This window comes from Phacochoerus africanus, chromosome 16, assembly GCF_016906955.1.
Source record: "Phacochoerus africanus isolate WHEZ1 chromosome 16, ROS_Pafr_v1, whole genome shotgun sequence".
Taxonomy (NCBI): domain Eukaryota; kingdom Metazoa; phylum Chordata; class Mammalia; order Artiodactyla; family Suidae; genus Phacochoerus; species Phacochoerus africanus.
Genome location: NC_062559.1, coordinates 9,860,674 through 9,888,482, shown reverse-complemented (window position 1 = coordinate 9,888,482; position 27,809 = coordinate 9,860,674). Strand labels below are relative to the sequence as shown.

The 27,809-nt window shown below is 44.6% G+C and overlaps 1 protein-coding gene across 2 annotated transcripts in view; it reads left to right on the top strand.

The window, feature by feature from the left end:
• Window positions 1-27,809, top strand: part of TBXAS1 (thromboxane A synthase 1) — a 170,417-nt gene that overhangs the window by 10,341 nt on the left and 132,267 nt on the right. Inside the window, exon 2 of one of the 2 annotated variants that reach the window (XM_047763008.1) lies at window positions 25,376-25,533. The exons of the other annotated variant lie outside the window; for it this stretch is intronic. Within the exon in view, the coding sequence (XP_047618964.1) occupies window positions 25,523-25,533 (11 nt within the window). The 5' untranslated portion in view covers window positions 25,376-25,522. The remainder of the gene's footprint in view (window positions 1-25,375; window positions 25,534-27,809) is intronic. 2 annotated transcript variants of the gene reach the window in all.

The following is a 27,809-nucleotide window of genomic DNA, read 5'->3' as shown; positions in this document are numbered from 1 at the left end:
TGTTTAAGCTAAATCCTACCCATCACTCTAAAGCATGTCCAAACGTTGCTCTTCCTGAAGGTCTCTCTGACCAGGCCATTCCTCCTCTGAACCCCAACAGAGCTTTCTGTCTACTGCATCTTGGTGCTCCCCGAATTATTTTATTGTTGGTTGAGGCCTGTGTCCTATTTCCTAGCCTGATGATAAGGCTCTGAGAGCCTGGGCTGCATCTTAAGGCAACGGATACCAGGTGCTTAATAGCTGCTCAGTAAATGTGAATGATCCCACTCAAGGCTTGGATAACTGAGATGATGGCACTGCTTCCAGATAACTGCTGTCCCGTGTGTGTGCAAGCACGGGGCAGGGTGCAAGGGCGGGGCGTGCATCTCCTGCTGACCTGCGGGAGCACTCGGTGACACGATGTTCTCATGGCAGAATGCCTTCTGCATGGATCACTGAAAGAGTAAATAAATTCCTTCTTAGTCCATGCACTCATTGAACACAGAAGGCTTTCCAGGCTGGGTGCTGGTTCTACCTCACTGAGAGGTGTGGTGGATGTCATTCCCCAAAGGAAATGACACATTAGAGATCAAAGAGCAAGGCTCTCATGCAAAAGTAGGAGGCAGGACAGAAGGCAGGATGCAGCCATTTAGAAGACGTGGCCTGTGGGGAGCTCAGAGCACCCCAATGTGTGGGCGGAGGGGGAGGTGGGGGTTTTGTGACCACAGTTTGGGGGCATCAGAGGACAAACACTTCCTCTTTCACAGTTTTATTAAACCCTGATCCCCGTAGTTCAAAGCAACGCTATTTCAACTCTTCACCAACATCTGGTGTTTATATTATTTCCCCATAGGTCTCGTGTTCTATTGTCCAAACAACAATGTATATTTAAGTAATGACTGATTGATTGTCCCATTTTAATTATTCAAAGACAAGCTGATGGAAGCTCTGCCAATGGAGAACAGCGATCGATGAGAAAACTGGCCTTAGCGTACCAAGCTATAATTCTACTCCAGAGCAAAGAGCCTTGACATTTTCGTTAACCTGCACAATCTTATTGTCAATAAAGGCACAATTTACATTGAGGCTCTTTGCAACGTTAAAAATATCTCCTGTCCCCCTCTTCCTATCTTTGCAAATCAATAGGCATCTGGGACCCCCTGGGCTGTAAAGCACAGTGAGTTTATACATTTAATGGTCTGAACGCTATCTGGGCAGACAGAGGGACCAAAAACAGTAGCATCGTCCCATGCTATAAGGGATGATAGAGGGAGGTAACTTGGAAGTTCTCAGGAGACTGTGGCATTGCGGAGCTCTGCAGGCCTTTATGGTTGAGGGCAGATGCAATTTTCCACTGGAGGACCTTGGGCAAGTCACCCCTTCATCTCACTTCCTCATTGATGTGAGAGGGCTGACCATCCCTGCCTCTCAGCGCCTGGCATCTTTTCCCTGAACCACCCCACCCCCAGACCAGCTCTCCCTCACCCCCAGTAGTCAACCCTATCTTGTTTCCTAAGGGGCCTCCAAATCATTCTTTCTTCTCCATGTGCTATTCTGTTACTGTAGTTCAGGTTTTCAAGAGCACGCCTTGGCTGGAAATAGACATCCAACTGGTTTCCCTGCCTCCTGCTTTGTGCCTCTCAAATTTGTCCTTCAACTCTGCAGCCAGAATAATACACCAGAGTCTCACCATGGCTGCAGTCTTACCTTCCCTGGCCTTGGGCACCTAGAGAATGAGTCCCTCGGCTGGCCCAGGAGGCCTTCTCTGACCTGGTCCCATCCTCATCTCCATGTCCACCTCACCTGGCACTTTGCTCCCAGATGCTCACAGCTCCTTCCATATACCATGCTGCTTGCCATCACTTTCCTTCCCTCTGCCAGGGTGCTCTTCAGCCCTTCATTCAGGCAAGAGCCCCATGTTCTTGGCCTCACCACACCTGATACCTTCTCTCTCGCACCACTTCCCGGACTCCCCCATTTGAAGGTAAGCAGGATGGATCACACTCAGCTTTCCCCTAAGTGCCTAGCACTGTGTATGCTCATTTCTTTTGGGTAATAGGCCCTTGATTATTTGCTGACCGAAGCTGAATTAAGAAGGACAGTGTATAAGATTCCATGCAGCACATTCAGACACAGATACAAGTTAGTTATCCTTTGCTGCTATGAATATCATCATAGAGAATTTCCATTCATTTCTGGCTTCATACCGCTGCAACCAGCTACCACCCACTGGTTACATAACACAATTTCACAGAATTGAACTCTGGATCTTAAAATATTTTATCTCTGTAACTCAGGCTAGACAGAGTGGTGGGCTGAACTTCATCTCTGCATGATTTAGGAAGAAAGGATTGCTAAACAAAACCACAGTGCAAAGGTGACTGTTGAACCCATTTAGAGAAATAAACTATGCTCAAGCACTTTAGCTGATGTTAGTTCATCAATGTTGCCTTTAAAAACACACGCGTGGAGTTTCCATTGTGGCATAGTGGAAACAAACCTGCCTAGTATCCATGAGGATGCAAGTTCGATCTCTGGCCTCACTCAGTGGGTTAGGGATCCGGTGGTGCTGAGAGCTGTGGTGTAGGTCACAGATGCAGTTTGGATTCCGAATTGCTGTGGCTGTAGTTTAGACCAGCAGCTGCAGCTCTGATTTGAATCCTAGCCTGGGAACCTCCATGTGCTGCAGGTGCAGCCCTAAAAAGCAAAAAAAAAAAAAAAAAAAAAAAAAAGCCACACCCAGAACACTTCACCTTTGGTTGCCTTTCCCCAATTGTGTAATGGTCCAGAGTTTAGGCTTTGGAACCTGACTGCCTGGATTCAAATCCTGACAAGCTTTGTGACTTTAGGCAAGTTTGTAAGGTTGCTATGCCTCAGTTCCCCCAGCTGTAAAACAGGAGTGATAAAAGCACTTACTTCAGAGCATGCTGGAAGGCTAAATGAGGAGACTCAGAGCAGCACGGGGCATGGGTGGTGTTCAGTAAGTGTGAGCTATTGTTATTCCATAACTAACTGGAGGTTTATGCTCAACAATAACTGCACAGATGCTAGGTACTAGGTGGTAGCTAGATCGTGGCTTTTATTCTTTTTTTTTTTTTTGCTTTTTAGGGCTGCACTTGCAGCATATGGACATTCCCAGGCTGGGGTCAAATCAGAGCTACAGCTGACAGCCTATGCCACAGCTCACGGCAATGCCAGATCCCCAACAAACTGAGTGAGTCCAAGGATCAAACCTGCATCATCATGGATACTAGTTGGGTTCGTTTCTGCTGTGCCACAATGGGGAATCCATTTTATTCATATTTTTAAACACCACTTGGAATTCTCGCATGATCTCTTGGGATGCACTGAAGTGAAAAGGGAAGAAAGCCATACTTCAAACAAATGGCTGCATTTTGGTTTTGGTCAGTTTGATTAATATGTGTCTTGGGGTGTTCCTCCTTGGGTTTATTTTATATGGTACTCATTGCACTTCCTGGATTTGAGTGAGTGGTTCCTTTCCCATGTTAGGGAAGTCTTCGGCTATTATCTCTTCGAATATTTTTTCTGTCCCCTTCTCTCTCTCCTCCTTCTGGCACCCCTATAATATGGATGTTGGTGTGTTTAACATTGTCCCAGAGTGCTCTGAGACTCTCTTCATCTGTTTTCAATCTTTTTTTCCTTCCTGTTCCATATCCATAACTTCCACTAATCTGTCCTCCACCTCGTTTATTTGTTCTTCTGCCTCCTGTATTCTTCTGTTGGCTGCTTCTAACGAATTTTTTTATTTCAGTTATTGTGTTTTGCATCTCTTCTTGTTTAAGTTTTGTATCTTGTATCTCTTTGCTCGGGGTTTCCTGTAAATTATCCATCTTTGCCTCCAGTTTATTTCCAATGTCTTGCATCATCTTCAGCATCAACAGTCTAAAGTCTTTCCTGGAGGCTGAGAATCTCCTGATCACTTAGCTGTCTTTTTGGGGTTTTTTCTTTCTCCTTCATCTGAATTATAGTTCTCTGTCTTTTCATTTTTATAGGTTTTTGGTGTGGTGACCTTTTTACAGATAATAGAGTTGTAGCCTCTCTTACTTCTGGCGTCTGCCCCCCCTTTGGCTGAAGTTGGTAAGGGGGCTTGCTGTAGGCTTCCTGATGGGAGGGAGGGGTGCCTGCCCACTGGCAAGTGGAGGTGATTCCTATCCCTCTGGTGGGTAGGGCTTTGTCTCTGGGTGAGATTAGAGGTGGCTGTGTGACTGGGGTGTCTTTAGGCAGCCTGTTTACTGATGGGCAGGGCTGTGATCCCACCTGGATTGTTATTTGGCATAACAATAACAGTGCTGATGGGTGGGGCTGGATTTTCCCAAAATGGCCACCTCCAGAGAAAGGAACACTGCTGAATATTCCCAAGAGCTTTGCTTCCAGTGTCCTTCCCCCAACAACAAGCCACATTCACCCCTGTTTTCCCAGAAAGTCCTCCAAGAACTGTTGTCAGGTTTGACCCAGATTCCTATGGAGACTTTGCTTTGCCCTGGGACCAAGGGCATGTGAAAGTCTGTGTGCGCCTTTTAGGAATGGGGTCTCCATTTCCCCCAGTCCCATAGAGCTCCTGCGCACAAGCCCCACTAGCCTTCAATGCCAGATGCTCCAGGGGCTCTTTCTCCCAGTGCCAGAGTTTGCTGTGCGGCTCAGAACTCTCACTCTTGTAGGTGAGTCTCTGTGAACCAGTTACTTTCCAGTCTGTGGGGCTTCCCACCCAGGAGGTATGGGGTTGCTTATATCACATAATTGCCCCTCCTGCCTCTTGATGTGGCCTCTTCTTTGTCTTATGGAGTAGGACATCTTTTTTAAGGTTTCTGGTACATTTGGTTGAAGATTGCTCAGTATTTGGTTGTAAATTTTGTTGCTTTTAGGAGAGAAGTTGAGCTCCAGTCCCTCTATTCTGTCATCTTAATCCCATCGTCCAAACAAGTGGCTGCATTTTGAATGATCTTGGGCTTATACCATTAGGTGGCTTTTGATCTTGAATAAGTGAGACAAGGTTTTAAAAATACCTCTTGGGAGTTCCCTTCATGGCTCAGGCAGTTAATGAACCCGACTAGGATCCATGAGGATAGGGGTATGATCTCTGGCCTCGCTCTGTGGGTTAATCTAGGGTTGCCAAGAGCTGTGGTGTAGGTCGCAGACGCAGCCTCAGATCTGGTGTTGCTGTGGCTGTGGTGTATGTAGGCTGGCAGGTGCAGCTCTGATTCTACCCATAGCCTGGGAACTTCCATATGCTGAGGCTGTGGCCCTAAAAAGTAAAATAAAAAATAAAAATAAAACAAAAAATACCTCTGGGCTTTAGCAAATGAGTTTTAGGTGATGTTGGAGATGGTCACTGATGGGCCGGTGAAAATAGAAGCCAGAATGCAGTAGGTTTAGAAGAGGTTGGGAAGGAAGGCAGTTGAGAAGAAAAGGGTGGATTTTTCTCTCAAGAAGAAGGTCTGAGATGTCAGCTGGCTTTCTAAGCATCAGTTTTCAGTGGTAAACTGGAGATGATCTTCTTTGTCTTGTACCCTTGAAAGGGAATATGAGTACTTTGTGAATGGTAAATTTTACACTGATAGATACTTTTATTAGTCTGTTGATGTAATCATTTGACTCTTGATTGCAGGTGTCTAAAATTTTTTTAAATCTATTTCTTCTTAGATCTATTTCTTGCTCTCTAAATGAAACTTTAAAGTCAATTTGCTTTCCAGAAAATTTTCAAATGTTCCTATGATAAAATCTACATTTATCCTCTGATTTGAACAATAATAGCACAATTCTATTTTTCATTTGGTCCTTCTTTCATTAGTTGACACTTGCTTTGCTCTGGACTTGAGAAGGTGAAGTGTAAATGATGAATATCAAATCAGTAAATAAATACTGGTAAATTCTTCTCCTACTCTCTCTTGTAGACCAGACCACTGGTTGCTTGCATACCCTTCTCCAAGACCCTGGTTTCCTTAGCTCTTAATTATGACACTGTAAATGTTTCTTTGCAGGTTGCATTCTCTCCCATCTTAAAACAGACATGTAAGGCAGCCAACCAACCAACCAACCAATCATCTCTTCTTTGACTGTGTTCCACCCCTCCCCCCACTCCTCCCCATCCTTTCCTTCCCAGCTGAGACTCCATACCTGCTCACTTGCTCACTTGCAGTTGACCCTACAACTCTGCAATGGGGCTTCTACTCCACTGAAATGACTCTCTCCAAGGCCCCCAATAAGTCCCTGCTTCTAAATGGAATTCCCATTTCCCAGCCTTTCTCTTTCTTTAGTGCTTTGCAATATTTGACTCTGACGTGTTTCAGCTTTTATTGTTGGCTTTATGGCAGACCCCTCAGTTGTGTATGAGTAAAGAAAAGGCTGAGCACTTTGATACAGTCCAATGGCCTCATTTTACATATGAGGAAATGAAGGTCTGGGGAAGTTAAGTGAATTGACCTGTATGGGTCAGTGATTGCTGCAATAATGCTGTGTAACAAACCACCCCAAACTCATGGGTAAATACCATTTATTTTTCTTATGGTCTGTAGGTTGACTGGGGTAGCTCTATTCCAGGTTGTGGGAGGGGTTCAGATCTGTTCCACATGGGTCTGTAATGGGGCACAGGCTAAAAAGGATACTTTGGGAAAGTTCTACTCCTGCCTGATCACAGAAATGCAAGAAATATAAGCGGAAATAAGTAACGTCTCTTAAGGGCTCAGCCTTAAGGTGGCTTAATGTCACTTCTGCGCATATTCCTTTGGTTAAACCAAGTCCAACACTAACATTAATGGGACAGGGAAGAAGGCTTCACTGCAGTCAGAGGGACCTCAGAGTCATGGAACAAAGGGTGATAATGTAGAATTTTGATAGAAGGAAGGCATGAAGTGTTGGGAGGAATGGCTCAATCTACCACATGTTTGAAGACCACACATGTGGGTTCTGATCTCTGGCAAAGCAGGAAAGGGCCATGAGTGAGCAGACACAACAAAATAAGAAACAAAGATAAAAACAAAGAACAAACAAAACAAAAACTTAAAGCTAATGGAAGTCTGGATTTTTACTGTAAATGATGACAATGTTCTCTGAAGAAAGAACAGACATGGATGGGGAATTTGCCCGCTGAGACACTGAGACGGTGAGTCACGGGAGGTCTTGGCTGTGCAGTGATGAACCAGCAGGGAGAGGGCTCAAGCAGGGTTGTGAGCTCAGTGTAGGGGCTCAGCTAGGACCTGGCTGAGCCTGGGGATCTAGTCAAGAATTTCTAACTGAGTAAATGGCAGAGTTCAGGAAATGACTAATGATGGAGCTACAACATAGCCTGAGAAGAGCAAATACTGACTCAGGGGAGGGGGTGGGGAAGAGACAAGCTGCCGCATAAAGGACCCAACTCCAGTCTGGAAAAGCAGGATTGAGGGGAGGCAGGTCTCAAGTCCAGAAGATCAGAGGAAGCCTGAAAGCAGAGAGCCGAAGGCGCTCACCACACCCTACCCTGCAACAACCAGGGAATGCCTTGTAGACTGTGAGCTGTACTGTATGGGATAAATTCATTGTTCCATACTTAGCAATGCATTTATGTATGTTGTTACGCCAAGAAATGGCTCTGGCTGAACACACAAATAGCTCGAGTTATTTAAAATATTCTCCTGGGTGCTAGGGCCCTGCTGGGTTATTAAAGGGAAAAAAAAAAATGCGTTTTAGGCTTATCTCCTGCTCTTCCAGAAACTACCCCTTGGTGCTGGCTCATGGCTGAAAGAAGAACAGCTGTATCACAGCATCACAAGACCTGTTAAGAAGCAAGGTGAACTGAACGTGGGCTCTTAAAGATAAAAAGAGATTCTGAGCTTGCTTCCGTGCTCCTGTCCTGCAATTCTGTACGTTCTCCTCTAGGCAGTCGCTGGTGACTCTCAACAGGGAGATGCTCCAGCCATCCAAAATCGGCCATAACTTGTCATTTCCTTTTTTCCTATCAAAAGTGTACACTGACTCAAACAACTAAAATATAGATGAGTCAGCATACAAATAATAAATACCAAAAAATCCACATACCAGACAAAGAAAAAAAAAAAAAATGGAACAATCAAACAAGCCTGAAGCATAACATTCAAATCGAGCCAGGAAAAAAAAAAGTTTTTGAATTAGCTTTCATCAGAGTCACTTTCCACACCGCCTCCTCTGACCCCAAGGTGGACAGGAAGGCCTGGTCCCATTAATATCCCATATGTGGGCCTTTCTCATGGCTGGCGACAGCCCTGATGGTCTTTGTACTGGGTTGAGCAGTGTTCCCTCCCATCTCCCCCAAATTCATGTCCACGTGGCACCTCAGAATGCAGCCTTAATTGGAAATAGTGTCTGGGCGGAGGCAACCAGGTCAATACGAGTTCATGCTGAATCGAACTGATGTCTTCATAAGAGGGAACTGGGATCCAGAGACGCACAGAGCGAAGATGATACGAAAACACACAGGATCCTCACGGGAACGCCAAGACTTGCTCGCGACCGCCAGAAGCTGAGACGAACCGGGCAGGGTCTTCCCTCGGAGCCTCGGAGAGAACACCCATATCCTGATTGCTGACCTCTGGCCCCCAGGACTGTGAGAGAGTCAACAGCTGTTGCTGTGAGCCCCCGGTTTGTGGTCCTTTGTTATGCCCCCCTAAGAGACACCTGCAGTGGGCTTCCTTCCCCTCCCTGGCCCTGCTGAGCCTCCGCCAGAGGCTCCTTCAGTCAGACACATCAGGCCTGGGCTGTGGGCTGGGCCCTGACCGGTCCCGTGGCCGGTCTCTAGGTCTCAGCTCCCCCATCGGCCTAAGAGACAGAATGACGACGTTGGTGGGGATGACAGGCCACCATGGTTCTAAAGTCCATGGTCCAACGCCTGGCACACGGCACGTGCTTAGAGAATGGTAGCTGTTAACAGCCATAGAGTTTCCATCTCAGCTTGAAGTTTCGCTGACTTTCCTTTTCCAGTAAAGGCCAAGTAGATGCCTCTTCTCCTGGGGATGTCTTGTGGCATCGGGCACTGAGCAGGCAACAGAAAACATCTTTAAGGGATGAATAGAACAATGACCTCCTCTGGGTTTTTTGGTTTATTTGTTTGTTTGTTTGTTAGTTTTAGGGCCGCACCCACAGCATAGGAGGTTCCCCGGCTAGGGGGCCAATTGGAACTATAGCTGCCACAGCCACAGCCACAGCCATAGCAATGCAGGATTCGATCCGTATCTGCGATCTACACCACAGCTCACAGCAAGGCAAGATCCTTAACCCACTCAGTGAGGCCAGGGATCAAACCCACATCCTCATGGTTACTAGTCAGGTTCATTACTGCTGAGCCACAACGGGAACTCCCGGAACACCGACCTCTTGTTTTCAATTCCTCAGCAAAGAAGAAAAGAGCTTACAGACTTCCTAAGGTTTAGTAATCAGCTTGAAAAACCCAAGGTGAAACTTGGGAAGAAGGATGTCCTTTAATCAAATTTGTTCACTTTGGGGCACAGGTGATGTGGCAGCCAGCCTCCAAGAGGATCCCTAATGATGCCTGTTCCCTAGTTTTCACAGCTTGCTGTGAATCCCTTTGCTGTGAGTCCCTTCACCCATTGTACGAGGGTCAAGCGGGTGACCAAGAGAACAGAGCAGAGGTGACAGGCTATCACGTTTAAGATTCGGTTATAAAAGTCAGAGGCGTCCCCCTTGGGCTCTCCCTCTCCCATGGACTCTGCTTGCTTAGGGGGAAGCCAGCTGCCATGTTGAGTGGCCCTATGGAGAGGCCCGCCTGGTGAAGCCTGCCAGCAGCCACACAAGTGGGCATGAAGGTGACTCTCTAAGCCAAGGCAAGCTTTAGGTTACTGCAGCCTCAGCTGACAGCTTGACTGTAACCTCACCAAAAAAAAAAAAAAAAAAACTCTGACCCCAAACCACCCAGGTAACAGACTCCCAGATTCCTGACCCTGGGTAACCATATGAGATGATACATGTTTGTTGTTTTAAGCCTCTCGGGCATTTGGGGTCATTGGCTACATAGCAGTAGATAACACAGGCGACAAGATAGGAATGGCCAGGATGGGCCAGAACGGGGACAAGGGATGGAAGGGGAGGTATTATACACCACAGGAGACAGGCCAGAGGCCAAACCCAGACGGTCAGACATGGAGAAGGTCAGGCAGGTTCTGTGGGTCTGAGCCTCTGGTCCAGAGCCCAGTGGAGTGAGAGCCAGAACCAACCACATCACTGATCTAAGGGCACTGAGATCTTGGTGATCTGAGACCGGAATATCGCCTTCTGACCTTGGCTGTATACAATTTCCAGTTGGACCTTCAGCTGGTCTCTGTAGTTATAGGTGATCAGAGGCCAGTGAGTGAATTTGCCACGAATTAGGTCAACAAGAAGTTTGGGGATTACAGTAACAGACAAAATGCAATGGGATTATAAATATTTTTGAAACACTCATAATAGTCTTTGGTTATTTTGATCTCCTAAACTCTTGTTTTGATCGCCTAAGCTCGGTTGTTGGCCGAACTGGGAGGCAGAATTCGGTTTCCTAGGCCTGTTCCAAGGCTATGAGACAGCTCACAGTGTAATAGAAAGTTGGAAATATTGGCTGGGTTTTTGATGACATATCTCAAATCCAATTGGCCATGATCTTCTCAATGCCTACTAGGCTAGCGGTGGAAGAACTTAGAATCATTTTCGCACCTCGAATGAGTACCCAAGGCCACTTATCCCACCTGTGGCTCAAAGATAATGAAATTAAACTGGCCAAAGAAGGAGCTCCCATCACGGCTCAGGGGAAACGAATCTGACTAGTATCCATGAGGATGCAGATTTGATCCCTGGCCTCACTCAGTGGGTTAAGGATCGGGCGTTGCTGTGAGCTGGGGTGTAGGTTGCAGAGGCGGCTTGGATCTGGCAGTTGCTGTGGCTGTGGGGTAGGCCGGCAGCTGCAGCTCCAATTCAAGCCCTCGCCTGGGAACCTCCATAGGCCGTGGGTGTGGCCCTAAAAAGACAAAACAAAAACCAAAACTGGCCAAAGAAATGGCCCCTCTATTCTTTGCACAGGACAGGGTGCAAATTGTCCTGTCTTTGTTTCAAGTCTTGGGGCCCTACTGACTCAGTGGCTAATCTGATCAATTATTTGATCCCTGAGGATAAGAGAGTCCTATGAATGGCATCTTCCTTTTCACAGGGGCTGAGGAGTCCTTACCCCACAGAACGGAGCAAAGCTGTCTGCACCCTCTGTCTTGCAGACAAGTTGAGTTCCAGGCAGTTTGCTGCCTGCAAACATAAAATGAGGCACAGAGGCTAAGAGCACAGACTCAAAGCTATACGGCCGGGGTGTGAATGTCCTCTCTGCTAATGCTGTGCAACCTTGGGTGAGTGACTTAATCTCTCTGGGCCTCAGTTTTCCCATCTGCAAACTGAAGATGATCACAATAGCACCTCCCACACAGACTGTGTGTGGTGGGGGGAAACAAATGAGTTAATGTGTGAGGCACTTGGAAAGGTTCTGGCTCCTGGGAAACCTTCTGTAACTGTTTGCTATTGTTATGCAGGATACAAAGGCAAAAGTCACCCCCTCTGCCCTCTCCAGGCTCAAATTTAATTGGGGTTCACCCAAGGCGGATGTCTCTCTTTCACAACATCTAAAGGGTTCTTTAAGGACTTCATAAAAACAAAAGGATTAACTTCGGATGACTAAGCCCATATGATGGAAACAGAGCCAGGTACAGTAAATAATGAACTTAGGCAGGATTATATTGCTACAAACAATACATGGAGTTCTCCTGCTCTTTGTTTGCAATCCCTCCACCATGAGGGAGCCGGTGTCCAAGGAAAATGTCCCCATCTGCGCAGGACAGTCTGGATGGGCTCCTGGAGGAGGTGGTCCTCAAGCAGAAACTTGAGGAATGATCAGGACTTGCCAGGTGGAGCAAGAGGGTGGGTCCACCCGGCAGAGAAGTATACCCGGACCAGGGTGAAGCAAGCAGGCACCTGGGACCCAAGATTTAAGGAGGCACTCACGCTCAGAGTCATTTAAGAGCAGGGGTAGCACCTGCACATCCCTGAAGGTTGAGTGCCTCCTTAAACTTTTGCATCCTAGATGCCTCTCTTGCCTCACCTTAGTCCTGGCCCTGGCGAAGAGCACAGTAAGAGCCTGGAGGGGTGAAACAAATTGGTTTAACTAGAGATGTCCAAGTCTTGAAAGATGGCTTGAATCTAAATGTGGGGAGAGAGATCACTTGGAGTGAGGCTGGGGAGTCAGCCTGGGGTCAGATCATCAAAGGCCTTAGTTGCCTAAGGGGTTTATTTAACGTTGGTCTAAAAGTGACAGGTAGGCAATGAAGAATTCTGAACTGGGCCACCACATGATCAGATTCTTCTGCTACTAGTATGGATGGCAGATTGGTGGATGAGGGAAGAAACTGGATGTCTGGGGGGAGGCCAGTTCAGGACTTTCTTAAGGGAGAGGCAATGATGGCCTGAAATAGGGCACTGCCAGTTAGAAGTAATGAGAACTCATAGAGAGATATTTTCGGGTTTAAGTGACAGTATGTGTGATTGATTGCCAATGGGGGGTGACGGGAAGAGTCAAAGACAGTTTAGAAGCCTTATGGAGTGACTAGTAAGATAAGAAGTACACCAAAGGCAGTTATTGCAGCTTCCCCGAGTCCAAGAGAAACTCTCCATCCCCCATTTATTTTCTTTCCTTTTCTTTTTGTTTTTTAGGGCCGCGCCCACAGCATATGGAAGTTCCCAGGCTAGGGGTCGATTTGGAGCTGCAGCTACACCCCAGCCACAGCAATGCAGGATCCCAGCCGTGTCTGCGACCTACACCACAGCTCATGGCAATGCTGGGTCCTTAACCCACGGAGCCAGGCCAGGGATCAAACCTGCGTCCTCACCGACACTAGTTGGATTTGTTTCCACTGCGCCACAACGGGAACTGCCTGCCCCCATTTGTTTTTTAAATGATATAGCCCATGGGGGCTGGGACGTGTCCTACCCTGGGTACAGCACCCATACTCTCTAAGTATCTCTGACCCAAGCTGAGTGACATCCAGACCCCATTGCTTCATCCTACTTACTGGCTTCCAAGCGGCCTGAAGGTTGTCCAAGTCCTTTTAAAGACAACTGTGCATCTGGGATCAGACAACACATCCCCAGGTCCAGCCACCCATTCAGGACCCTCAGGACCCCAGGGCTCTGACCTGCCCCATGGCAAGAGCCTTAGACGAGACCGTGTGAATCAGAAAGGCAGCTGGGTTCTGAGGTTCAACCCAGAAAGGCTGAGGCCTCGGTGCTGGGGAAGGAGGGCAACGTTCAGGGCCGTGCAGCAGCGGGAAGTGCTAAGGCAGCTGGGCTGCACGCGGAGGCACGGACTGGAGCTGCTTCCTCCAACCCACTGGGCACAGCCGGCCGCATGGACCTTGTGGTCAGCTAAAGATCCTTCGCTATGAACTTCAGTGAAACCCGGTCTCGCCCTTCCTGCGCTTGAGAAATTTGGAAAACACCAGCTCTGTGCACATTTCCTGACATGCTCACAGAGATAAAGGGAGTGAAAAAGCATGTCTGAGCTCCTTAAAACATTAATTAAGGACACCGTGGTTTCTTCATTTAACCGAGGGTTGCTACCTCATTTGGGATTACGAGCAAAGCAAGACAGCTTTTGTTGTGCTTGACAAAGTGATTAATTCAGACTCGAGGTGAATTTTGGCTTTCTCAACATCTTTTGATGTGCTAAGATTCCCCAGTGAGGACCAAACATCATCAATTACTTAAACAACCCATTACCTTGAGAGCACAAGTACCAGGGAGGCCCAGTCTGCGCCGACCTGGCAGAGGATAGAGCTAGAAATGAACCCTCGGCTCTCGCCTGGACCCTTACCTGTTCAGGAGGGGTGAGTTCTTTAATCGGTTTTGCTCCTGCTCCTCTGGGATGACCTAGATGCTTTCTGTCTCCGCAAAAAGGCATCTTGGGTGACACCTGCGTCTTTGGGATCCAGCTGCTGCCTGTGGCTTTTGGACCAGAACCTTATTCTGGTGGGCAGGGCTGAAGAGCCCAGCACTGGGGGAGCTCAGAAGAGTCCACAGAGGCAAAATTCTTATGCAAAGGGAGCCGGTCAGACATTCTCCAGCTTGCTTTGTCCTTCACAAGGGCCAAGTTCTCCAGCTCCTGGGACACGCAGGATGAGGCCGGGGCTTCTGTAGGATGCTGCGTCTGTGCTTACTATCCCCTGACTCATTAGGAATTCAAGGCCTAAAAAAAAGAGGCAGATTTTCATCTAAAAATGCATATATAAAATTGATAACATATATAGTGTATTTTAATGCACTTATTTAAAAATGTTATAAATATATTTTTATGTATGTATGTATTTATGTTGCTTTTTGGGGCCACATCCAAGGTGGATGGAAGTTCCCAGGGTAGGCACACCCCACAGCCACAGCAACGCAGGATCTGAGCCACGTTTGCGACTTACACCACAGCTCAGGGCAACACCGTTGATGTTAACCCATCAACACCCACCATCCTCATGGATCCCAGTTGGGTTCATTTCCACTGATCCACAGCAGGAATGCCTAAAATATATTTTTAATGCACTAAGCCATTACTCTTTTTTTTTTTCTTTTTCTCTCCATCCCCACCCTCAGAAGAAGAGTTTGGGGAAAGGTTTTATGCTGCCTTTATTTACGTCATTGGTTTTTCTGGTGGAGGGAGGAGGAGCTCAGTCTAGTTACATTCAGTCCAATAACCAACACTTAAAACAAAGAATCCAGGAGTTCCTGTTGTGGCTCAGTGGTTAACAAATCTGACTAGGAACTATGAGGTTGTGGGTTCGGTCCCTGGCCTCGCTCAGCAGATTAAGGATCTGGCGTTGCCATGAGCTGTGGTGTAGACTGCAGAGGCGGCTTGGATCTGGTGTTGTTGTGGCTGTGGCACCAGCTGGTAGCTAAATCTCTGATTAGACCCTTAGCCTAGGAACCGCCATATGCCGCAGATTCGGCCCTAAAAAGACAAAAAAAAAAAAAAAGTTCCAGAAGTGATTCATAGATATCAGCCACTTAACTGGTTTTAGGACAGAATTCAATGGCTCTGCTCTATGTTTAAAATAGAAAGATGAGTCGCATGTGTATTCACACTGCTAAGCCACTTTTTGTGCTACCTTCATTATTTTCCTTGAATGCTCCCTGGCATGAAAGGGCAAGGCCCCTCCCCGAATCCTGCCCTGTGAAGAGCTGAGAAATAAAGGCGCAGGCCCTGGCCTCACTCTGGGCCCCCTCCCTTCTAAACCAACTCCAACTCTGTGCCACTTGCTGCCTTTGGTCCTGGAAGGTGTCAGCTGATTTTCTTGGGTGGGGCCAGCACAGGAAGGCACACCTGAGAAAGCCGAGTGCACTCAGAGTGAAGGCAGGTACTCAGCATCCCCTCCCTAGGCATCTTCCAGAGCTCACTCCTCCTGAGAGGGGACCTCCTGGGACACCAGCCCCTCAAAGCAGCGGCCCCTTCCAGCACCTTTGCCTGCTATGGGCGACGCGGCTGTTTATCACACCAACTTTCACACCTCTGTCCTCCACCTAATGGATTTTTGGAGATTGGTCTGCTTTGGAGGGCCCTGTTTTTTAGAAAACTAGCCTCAGGGGGCTGGGGCAGGGGCAGTAATAAGCATAAGGACCATTTGCCATTTATTTTCTAGGTTCAACAAATACATACCATCCCCTAGATGGACAGAAGAACTGCTCTTAAGTGATCAAAACATTTCAGCCGCACATCCTCTGACAGGGACGCTTTGTTGCGAGGATTGCAATGTAAAGGCTTGATGGACTGCTTGTGGTTAGCCACGGAAGGTCTGTGGGGCCCGTGGGGCTGTAAGTGCCACATCCTTGCAGCTCCCCTGGCTCCCAGCACATGCCTGGCTTGTGGGAGACACATGTGTCCACCCAATGGTCCCCTCCACTTGTAACATGTGCCCCAGGAGTGATGGAGGACATCCCTGCCAGGGTTTGGAATAAATCCAATGTCAAAGGCAGACCAGCTCTCTTTAGTTCTGAGAAATGAAATACAGGACAGGCGTCACTTGCTCAAACTCCCCACGCGTACTCTGAGAAAGGACTGAGATTGCTTTGCCATTCTCTGGCCGTGGTGTCAGACGACCAGCTGGGCTGGGACAACCTAGACAGAGCATGCGTTAACAAGTGGCCCACTTGAACCAGCCTCGAGACCCCCATCTTCCCCTCGGTGCCCTTACGGACCATCCGTGGCCAGTGAGATCATTTTAGGGAGTTCCCGCGCTTTAAAATTTCCCATTGTAAAGTGTTTATTTTTTACCATTAGTTTTTCTTTAAGGAAGTGGTAATGGTTTTCATTTACGGTCATGACATAAAGTTTCCTTTTATTTAAGTTGATTTAAAGGAAATCGGGGAGTTCCCCTTGTGGCTCAGCAGGTTACCTGACTCGTATCCATGAGGATGTGGGTTCTATACCTGGCCTCACTCCGTGGGTTAAGGATCCAGTGTTACCGTGAGCTGTGGTGTAAGTCACAGATGTGGCTTGGATCCTGTGTTGCTGTGGCTGTGGTGTAAGCTGGCAGCTGCAGCTCTGATTCAACTCCTAGCCTGGAAACTTCCATACACCGTGGGTGTGGCCCTAAAAAGCAAAAACAAACCAAAAAAGGGAAATCAGGAAGCAAGTGGTAGCCTAGGTGATTTGCAGATATGGCAAAAGTTGTAAAGATTGCGGAAAATTGCACAAACGATTGAACATAGAATATCAACCTCTTCATACCAACTGAGATTTAGTGACTCGATTGACCGACCCTCCTGCCCGGAAAAGTTGGGCTAAAGATGGAAAAGTTAGCTAACTCTACGCACCATAATAACCATCAACTGGGTGACATGAATGCTTTCAAACTGTAGTCTCTTCTTATAAATACTTATCCGCTGGCTATTTAGGTGGCTGGGTCTCCGAAGCCTGGGTCGGCGATGCCAGAGGCTGAGGCTGCATGTCATGTGAGGTCTGGGCTGGCCTCCTCCCTGTCCCTCAGCAGTTGGGTCATCAGTTCTCTCTAAACAGGAAGCCCTGATAATCTCACAGTCTCCGCCCCAGATGCTTTTCCAAGCACACTCCAAATACAGTCAGCATCTATTCACAATGTAAGTTGGTGCGGTACCTGAGTTATGTCCTCCAAACAGGCCCACATCCATCCCCAAAGTGCCATCCTTTGGGGATGGCACTTTATATGGCAAAAGGGACTTTGAGAGTGTGATTTAAGTTAAGAGTCTTGAGATGGGAGATATCTTGAATTTTCAGGGTGGGGGAGCTAAATATAATCACAAAGGTCCTTGTAGGAGGGATGCAGGAAGAGTCAGAGTTCAGAGGAATTGATGAGATGACTGAAAACAGAGATTGGCGTGATGTGGCCATAAGCTAAGGGTGCAAAATCCAGATAATCACCTGGAGCCCCTGGTCAGGACCACCCCTGCTGACATCTCGACTTGAGACTAGTGAGACTGATTTTGGATCTCTAGCCTCCAGAACTATCACATAATAATTTCTGTTATTTTAAACCTCTAAGTTTGTGGGGTTTTGTTAGAGCAACATTAGGAAACCAATGTAGTTGGGAAAGATTAATTTACTCCAAACAATTCCTTCGTTTTCTGGTAGGGTTTACCATATTGATTTTTTTCTGTAAGGTACCCCTATGCATTTAAAATCATTCTAATTCCAAAGGATTCAATTAACAAATTTTAAAATCTATTTAAGTTTTTGAATAGGCATCCACATGGTTGAAATCTTGAACATGGCATCATAAAGTATGACCAAGAAAGGCAGTGAAAAATCTTCCCCTAGATACCATTTTCTACTAAAAGCAACCACGGCTTCTTGGAAAATGGCTGGTTCAGGTCTGGGGCAAGAAATGTACAAGATGAACCTTGGAACATCTTGTCATTTCAGAAAGCAGGGAAGCTGTTTTCTCCAAAGTACTCAGGAACAAACTTACATGTGCTCGCCTAGCCAAAGATGGGACAATCTGATGAGTAAAAGGATGATGCTGAAACAGATCAATACACATCAAATACATTTAAATTCATGAGTTCATAATGATACAAAATAGCATGTGTAACCAATTAAGATGATATGGACTCAACGCATCATTTTGAAAATGAGCAATAAAAGGAAAGAATCAAGCATTGATGCTAATTTTCTATTTTTCTTTTTCTTTTTTGCTTTTATTTTAGGGCTGCACCTGTGGCATATGGAAGTTTCCCAGCTAGGGGTGGAACTGGAGCTGCAGGTGCTGGCCAACACCACAGACACAGCCACGGGAGATCCAAGCCACATCTGTGACCTACACCACAGCTCACAGCAACGCCAGATCCTTAACTCACTGAGCGAGGCCAGGGATCAAACCTGCTTCCTCATGGACGCTAGTCAGGTTTGTTAACCACTGAGCCATGAAGGGAACTCTGATCCTACTTTTCTTACATGAATTGTCCTTTGGGGCAACCAAAGAGTAGAGGAGGGTAAATTCAGAATTATTCTAGCTAATAAACTAGGACACAATATCACCTCTGTGCAGCCCCTGGGGAATGAATGGATTCAGATGATAATATCTCAGCTGCTAAGAGACAAATAGACTTTAGGACCATCCTACACAGTAGGCCTGCAGAAAAAGCTTTTCTGGATCAGTGGTTCTCAGACTTGGCTGAATGCTGGAATCACCTGAGGATCTTTAAATAATATTCCAAAGTCCAAGCCACACCCCAGACCATCTAGTCACCACCCAGGTGTGGGGATGAGGGGATGGGATTCAGGCAAAGAGTTTCTTAAAGTTCCTCAGGGTGCAGACAAATTCAGGAACCAGTGGTTAGATCTAGCAATCAGGACTGGGGATGAAAAACAGAAAACTACACCGAAGGAGGCTACCAGCAGAACCTAGACTGTGGGGATCCCTATCACCACCTGGTTTTGTTATTTTAAAATGCAAGGGGAGGAGTTCCCGTAACAAACCTGACTAGTATCCATGAAGATGCGAGTTCCATCTCTGGCCCCGCTCAGTGGGTTAAGGATCTGGCACTGCCATAAGCTGTGGTGTAGGTCACAGACGCAACTTGGATCCCAAATTGCTGTGGCTGTGGTACAGGCTGGCAGTTACAGCTCTGATGCAACCTCTAACCTGGGAAGCTTCATATGCTGCAAGGACGGCCCTAAAAAGCAAAAAAAAAAAAAAAAAAAAAAAAAAAGCAAGGGGACAAGGGATGGGTGGGTGGAATGAGAATTTAGAGACTTGAAGATACTGAAGAGGCATCTGGCCCAATTTCAATATATGGACCTTATTCAGAACCTCATTCACCAACATACTATAGGAGAAATTTATGAGACAGTAGGGAAATTTAAACACTGACTAGATATTTGAGGATACGAGGAACTACTGTTATTTTTAATTGTGATAATGATACTGTGGTTATTTTTTGAAAGAATCCTTATGTTTTAGAAAAGGGAACGGACATATTTACAGCTGGAATATGATATCATGGATTTGCTTCAAAATAATCTGGGCTTAAGGTGGGCGGGGTGTAAAGCTGAGGCAAGATTGGTCGCGAGTTGATAAGCATTAAGGAGAGTGGTGGGTACACAGGGATTCATTTGATTGTTTTGTCTACTTTTGCATTTTGCATACTAAAAAATAAAACTAAACATCTTCTTCCCAGCTGTCCTCATCCCCATAGTTTCATCTTTGCAATTGTTACCTATGCAATGAACTTCTTAATTAGCCTTAGAGACATTTTAAATAAGCATACAAGCTAATATAAATAATGCTACTTTTCTCTCATTTTTTTTTCATAAGTGGAAGCATGCTAAATTCAGTTTTCTGCATCTTATTATTTCCATGTCATATTGGATCTTGATGGCTTTCTGTCTTTGTTGCATAGTATATCTCTGAATGGTTACATCATAATTTATTTAAAAAGTCCCAAACTGATGGGCATTCAGGATGTTTCCAACCTTTTGTTCTCATAAACATGCTGGAATAAATGCCTCTGTACACATTTATGCTCAATGTATAAAACAAATACACAGAAGCAGATCTGATGGGTCAGTGCCCGAATGCACATGCAAGATACTAGCACATAACCCTCCTTATGGGCTTGTACCAGGGTAGAAGTTGAAGAGATGGAGAAAAGTGGGCAGATATGGAGATGGAGCTAATTTGAAGATGGAGCTAAAAGCATGTGCTGATAGGTCATGTGTAAAGTATGAAAAATAAAACAGAAGAATCAAGCACATCTAAAATCAGTCAGCTTCAGGTAAGTTCTGACTGGGTAATAACTGACTCCCCTCATGCCCGCAACAAATCTTAGTGATTTATACCAACAAATATTTACTTCTCGGTCGTGCTAAGTGTCTATCATGGACCTTTTTCTCTTTCGTTCCTCATCATCATCATGGCAGGACCCAGGTTTCAGCAACAGCTCTCGGAGTTGCCCTTGTGGCTCAGTGGCAATGTGCCCGAAGAGTATCTATGAGGACATGGGTTTGGTCCCTGGCCCTGCTCAGTGGGTTAAGGATCCTGTGTCGCCATGAGCTGTGACGTAGGTCACAGAAGTGGCTCGGATCCCTACACCGTGACTGTAGCACAGGGCAGCAGCTGCAGCTCCAATTTGACCCCTATCTGGGAACCTCTATATGCTATGGGTATGGCCTTAAAAAATTAAAAAAAAAAAAAAAAAGAAAGAAAAAGAAACAGGTCTCATTGGGGGAGACAGAGGGCTCATGGCAGAGGGAAAGGGACAAATGGTAAATGGCTCATCAAGTGCTGCTCTCAAACCTTTTGCTTGGAGAGAGCACGCATAGTATCTTTTCACACTCAGTTGGCCAGAGAAAGTCACAGGATCTGGACTTATTATGTAAACGGGGTGGAGATGTATAATCCTCCAATTGGGAAGGACTGTCAACTTTTAAACCATGTGCACTTTACATTTTAAACAATTATGCACTCTACAATTTGCATGTCTCAAAGTTTTCTGGCTTCAGCAATTAGTGGGTTATGGTTGTAACAATGATGACTGGGGAGGAAAAGAGGGAAAAACTGAGCTCAGATTTAGCTATGCTAAGGTTAAAATCCCTAATAGACATCAAAAAGGTGCAGCCAAGTTGGTGTCTGGATAAAGATAGGCTCAGTGGAGAGAATAATTTAGTTGAGAACTACTGAAATGTGGAAGTTATAGACATACGGATGGTCTTAAAAGTGATAGGACTAAAAATGGAAAGAAGACAGCAAAGATAGAGAGGACCAGACCCTGAGGTAGGAGGAGTGAGGTCATGGAAACCAAGAGAAGAGAATGTTTCAGCAAGAAGGAAGTGCTCATCTGGGTCAAAATGGTACTGAGAGTCAAGTCAAACAAACAAAAAACAACTGGCAAGAAATTACTGGATTGACAAGATCAAAACCATGGATGACCTTGACAAGGTCAGGTCCACTGAAGTGCTGGGTGCAGAAACTTAGCTAGAAAGATAGAGGAGAGACTAGAGGCAGAGAAGGGAAGAAAAACATGTCTAGAAAATGCTTTCATGGATTTTACTGGAATGGAAGAAAGAAAAATAAGACAAGGGCTGGAATCAAAGGAGTTTGCTTTTTTCCTTAAAGACGGAAGACACCAGAAGATGTCTGTATGCTGATAACAGTGGTCCAGCAGAAGGGGAGAGAGCAATGCAACAGAAGGGAGAAATAGTTGAGAATTCTGAGCAAGAGCAGAAGTTGAAGGCATTGACTTTAACAAGGCAGACTCTGATTCATCGTGGTTATCAGTTAATTGGTATCTGTTGTTATTATACCTTTGGTTTCTAAGAAACCTGCCTTTGTTCTCTGTATATTCTCTGCATGTTCTCATGCAGTGTTTTATCAACATCCTAGCTTAGAGGACAGGAAGAAACAGGTTAGTGGAGTTCGAGAAGCACCTATTTAAAATATCGAAGACCTGGTTGCAACTTTGACTCAATCACTCATCAGCACCTTAGGGACACTAATTAATCTCCTTAAGCTCTAATTTCCTAATCAGCAATATGAGAAGAATATTTTTTTCTACTTTCATAAAATTGTTGGAAGGCCCATGCAAGACCATACATAAAAAGTTCTTGGCACAGTGCTTGGTGTATTGGAAACATTAAAAATTATTATAAGTTATAATAACAGTAATAATTGTATACCCCTATTTGTATGTCTACACAAATGTATTTTTCCTGTGCTGTGACAAAGTTGTTGTGAGACTGATAACTACAATGATGATGTTTTTGTGGTCCTTACATTATTGGGGAAAGAAATACACATCAGTCAGATATTTATGTATCTGTTCAGTAGACCTCTAATTTTTTTTCCAGAGGAGTGAAGATGATAAGCGGTCTCCTTTTCTGGGAGAACAAATTATATTGGCTGTGACTTAATTTCATGGATAGAGCTGTAGAGAATTTAAAAACAATGCGAAAGTCTTTCGACTCCAAAATATCTGTCCCTCTGTGTTTTGCTTGTATGCATCTTGCAGTACATTTTATATTTAGAAGTTTCCTGTTAGAATGCAACTATCAGATAATGAAAGCACTACATTTCAAAATGTGTGGGACACAGCTAAAGAAGTACTAAGAGGGAGATCCATGTCCTTGAATGAACTTACCATAAATAAAATAATACTGAAAGTAAGTGCCAAAATGTTAACTTCAGAAGCTAAAAGAAAAACAAAGAATGAAGAGTAAACCCAAAGAAGTTAGTAGGAAGACCATAATTTAAAATGAGCAGAAAATAATGAAATAGACAACAGCGGAAAAAAAAAAGTTATCAACAAAAGCAAAAGTTGATGCTTTGAAAAGATTAAATAAGACAAACCTATAGCAAGACTAATCAAGGAAATTTTTTCCAAGCAAACTAGGAATAGAAAAAATGTCCTTAACCCAACAAATGATATCTATTAAAAATCTACAGGAGTTCCCATTGTGGCTCAGTGGGTTAGGGACATGACATAGTGTCTGTGAAAATGTGGGTTCTATCCCTGGCCTCGCTTAGTGGGTTAAGGATCTGGCATTGCTGCAAACTGCAGCATAGGTTGCAGCTGTGGCTTGAATCTAGTGTTGCTATGGCTGTGGGGTAGGCCAGCAGCTAAAGCTCTGATTCAACCCTTAGCCCATGAACTTCCATATGCTGCTGATAGAGCACCCCCCTCAAAAAAAACGAACTACAGAAAAATCTTACACTTAACTTTGAAATATTATACACATTCCCATAGAGTCAGAAATAAGAAAGAGATGTTCTCTCTTACTGCATCTTTTAAATAATGTAATAAAGCTCTAAGTGATAAGACAAGAAAATGAAAAGTGAAAATGAAATGTAATAAAGCTCTAAGTGATAAGACAAGAAAATGAAAAGTGAGACAAAAGGATAAAAAAGAGAATAAACTGACGTTATTTGCACGAAATATAACTGTCAGCATAAGAAATCAGAGTCCACATGTAAACCAGAAGAACTAATAAGAAAGTTTAGAAGGATCGTGATTACAAGATTGGCATAAAAAAACAAATGGCATTCCTACACATGAGCAATAACAATGACCAATATACGTAAACAGCAAAAAGATACTCTGTGCATAAAATTACAAAATATTGGAGTTCCCGTCGTGACGCAGTGGTTAATGAATCTGACTAGGAACCATGAGGTTGGGGGGTTCGATCCCTGGCCTTGCTCAGTGGCTTAAGGATCCGGCATTGCCGTGAGCTGTAGTGTAGGTTGCAGATGCGGCTCGGATCCCACGTTGCTGTGGCTCTGGCGTAGGCCAGAGGCTACAGCTCTGATTAGACCCCTAGCCTGGGAACCTCCATATGCCACAGGAGCAGCCCAAGAAAATGGCAAAAAGACAAAAAGACCAAAAAAAAATTACAAAATATTATTACAGACAGAGAATGGAATCAATGGAATGATATGACATATACATAGTTAAGAAGACTTAGTGTTCTAATAACATCAGTACTAATGTATAAGTTTAATGCAATTCCAATGAAAATTCCAAAAGGATTTTCCACCAAGCTAGACAAATTAATTCTAAAATTAATATGGGAAAATAAGATATTAAAAGGTGTTACAGAATCATAATAGTTAAGATAGTCAGACAAATGGATCAGAATAGACCCAAGCACCCATTTTAGTAAGGTGGCATTTTAAGTCAGTGGAAAAAGGTGTGAGGCAGCAAGCACACTCTCTTTGCCAACCCTTTCTAGAGATGCACTCAGCTGGGGGGCAGGATTATTTTTACTGGGGTTCCGGGGACATATCTGTTCTGATGAACCACCTCTTATTGTGGAACCTGGCTTAACACATCACCTTCTGATGTGTTTGGCTGTTCAAGGACCTGAAAAGGAGGTGCTCTGGGTAGATGCTTCAGATTCTTGATCCTGGGAAAGAATAACCTACTCTTATAAATTACTTCATGAACATTCTGGTTTGCAGGTAATACCTTAGGAAATAACCTAATGGCTACTAACTGACATGTGAATGAATGTACACTTGATGGTTTCCAGCCCTGAAAGTGAGTCTTGAGGGAACAGGTCACAAGGGAAGGCAATGAACATGAAGATGAGGATGTGAAAAAAGGGATGAGGACTGAGAAGACCTTATATAGAAACTCTATTTCCAAGGAACTCCTGCATGATTGAAGCTATTTCTTTTTTCCTTTCTTTCTTTCTTTCTTTCTTTCTTTCTTTCTTTCTTTCTTTCTTTCTTTCTTTCTTTCTTTCTTTCTTCTTTCTTTTCTTTTTTTTTTTTTAGTTTTTGCTTTTTAGGGCTGCACCCACAGCATATGGAGGTTCCCAGGCTAGGGGTTGAATTAGAGCTGCAGCTGCCAGCCTACACCACAGCCACAGCAACGCAGGATCCAAGCCACATCTGCGGTCTACACCGCAGCTCATGGCAACACCACATCCTTAACCCACTGAGCAAGGCCAGGGATCCAGCCCGCATCCTCATGGATCCTAGTCATGGGATCCTTGTGGATTCATTTCCACCGCACCTTAATGGGAACTCCTGAAGCCATTTCTTTAATTGTAGAAATGGAAGGAGAGAATGGGTCGAGGAAGGAGAAGGAAACAGAATTTGAAGTCAACTAACAAGGCTGAAGCTATTTATTTTTTCAACAAAAAACTCTTCAGAATTCATCTGCTTACTGCCTCCATGCCCAAAAGTGGGCTCAGAGTTACCTCTCCTCGACTCCTCATTTCTCAACTAATTTCTAAACCAGTTGGTGTTACACGAGTCTGCTTGCCACTTAGATAAGCTGAGGTGGGAATGAGGGGGAAATAGAAAGAGTCATTTCAAAGTTGGTAAATATTTTTGAAATTGGAGGAAAAGGGATAGCAAAAAATGCTTTCTCTCTCTCTCTCTAGGAATGAGAAAAATGCAGGCATCAAAATACATTGATGTGTCTACAAAAATCAGAAAAATTTTATGAGCGCATTTGCTGAAATGGATACACTGACAGTGAGACTAACTGGGACAAACTTTCTGGAAAGCAAGTTGGCATTGCATGACTCATGGATTTCAGGTCTGGAAAAGCTTTGTGCATAAAGAGCTTGGGAAAGCTTGATGCATAGGGATGTTCATTGTAGGGGCTTAACTTAAATTAGCTAAAAAATTGAGAACACCCTGAATATTTAATGATAAAAATAGTCGAGTACATTATAACATATCCACAAGAGGAACACACAGGCATAAAAATAATATTCATAAAAGATTAAAAACATGTTTTTTCCTTGTCTTAAATGGAAAAGTAGAAATATGGAGAAATATAATAAATTAGAGAGAATATGATCTTAAACATATAAATAATACTCTGAGAAAAAACTACAATTACAATACACTGAACTTTCTCTGAGAGTTCCTACTTTTTTGGCCCAAATTTCTGTCAAGCATTTCAAGATTCATTTTCTGGAAACTAGCAAACCTCATCTTCTGCTCCTGTGTCTCAGAATCTTTGGAAAAGGCAAGAATTTAAACCCTCACCTCTAATTAAGTTTCTGATATTCATGGCCACAGCCTCTTATGGAAATGCTGGCAAAGCCCTTCATTGATCTTCATGTTGCAAGCATAGAACAATGCGGCAAAAAGCTTCTCTTCCCCAAAGGTGGACCAGGAGGTTACCTGGCACCTCCAGGCTTCACCTCTTCCTGGAGCACCATGGTTTTTAATCCCAGGAGAGTGGCTATTTGCCAAAGGAATCTTCCACCATTTCAAAAATATCAATAGCCTCGTACAGTAGCTCAGTACCTAGACATTCTTTTATAGGGCTAGTGAAGGCATGGTGCATGAGCCAGGAAGCTGGCTGGTCCCAGAAGCACACAAGAGAGCCACCAGTATGCTTAAGACCCACAGTGAGGGGATCCTGGAGGGCAGGTCAGCCTTTGGCTCTTTTCTTCTTTGGCTCAAACCCCAATCAGCTTAACCATCTCTTTAATACAGGATTTATTAAAATGTCCCTCAATGTATCGAAAGTAGGCTCCTTTGGCTGAATGATGGGCTGACCACTCTCATTCAAAGCACCAGTAAGGAGCTTTGTCTTGGAGAAAATGAAATATTGGGGGAATTTCTAGGCTTTACAAATAGACTCTTAGGTTGAAGATAAACCCATGTGGTTCTATTTATTTTGGGAATGGACAGTAGAAGGTGCACCACTGGCACTACAGGATTTGTGCCCTGTGGCAATGAATGAGGATGCTATCTGCAGCCACTACAGGTACTTGCCCTTGTCATCTTCCAACTTAAGATTCCTTAATGTAAAGAACAATAGCTGTTCATAATCACAATTGTGGAATATACTTGCATTAACTCCCCTCAAAGTGAAGCTAGCCTAAGTAGTGTGACATGGTGGCTGCATGACGGCTGTGTGTTACCTGATTTACTGGCATCCTGGGCCACCAGCACTTTTTTGATGGCTCAAGTTTTAACGGCACAATTTGATATAAAAAACAAATTTCTTTCACAATGCCAATTTTTAAGGTAACAGGAGGTGTTTTTAACTTTTAAAACATTTTTTTTGGCCATAGCTGTGGCATGCTGAAGTTTCGGGGCCAGGGATCAAACCCGTACCACAGCAGTGACAACACCAACTCCTTAACTGCTAGGCCACCAGGGAAGTCCCAACTGGGGACATTAAAAATTTTTTCTTTCATTGATTCTCTAAAACTCTTTCGTGGGTATCCCTGGAATATCAGTTTCCTACCAGTTTCAAAGTAATACAAACTGGGCTTAAAACACCAGAGTTTGAGGAATCCTCCTACACTCTTGGTGGGAATATAAAGTGGTACAACCACTGTGGAAACCAGTATGGAGCTTCCTCAGAAAACTAAATATAGAACTAGCATATGATCCAGCAATCCCACCCCTGGGCATATATCCGGACAAAATTATAATTCAAAAAGACACATGCACCCTATGTTCAGAGCAGCACCATTCACAATAGCCAAGACATGGAAATAACTTAAATATCCATAAGCAGCTGAATGGACTAAGACGATGTGATACATACATACAATGGAATACTACTCAGCCATAAAAAAGAACAAAATAATGCCATTTGCAGCAACAGAGATCATTCTAGAGAGCCTCATATAAGTGAAATAAGTCAGAAAGAGAAAGAAAAATACCATATGATATCGCTTATATGTGGAATCTAAAATACGGCACAAAGGAACCTATCTACGAAACCGAAACAGACCCACAAACGTGGAGAATAGGCTTGTGGTTGCCAAGGGGGAGGTGGGAGGGAGTGGGATGGATGGGGAGTTTGGGATTAGTAGATATAAATGGCTACATTTAGAATGG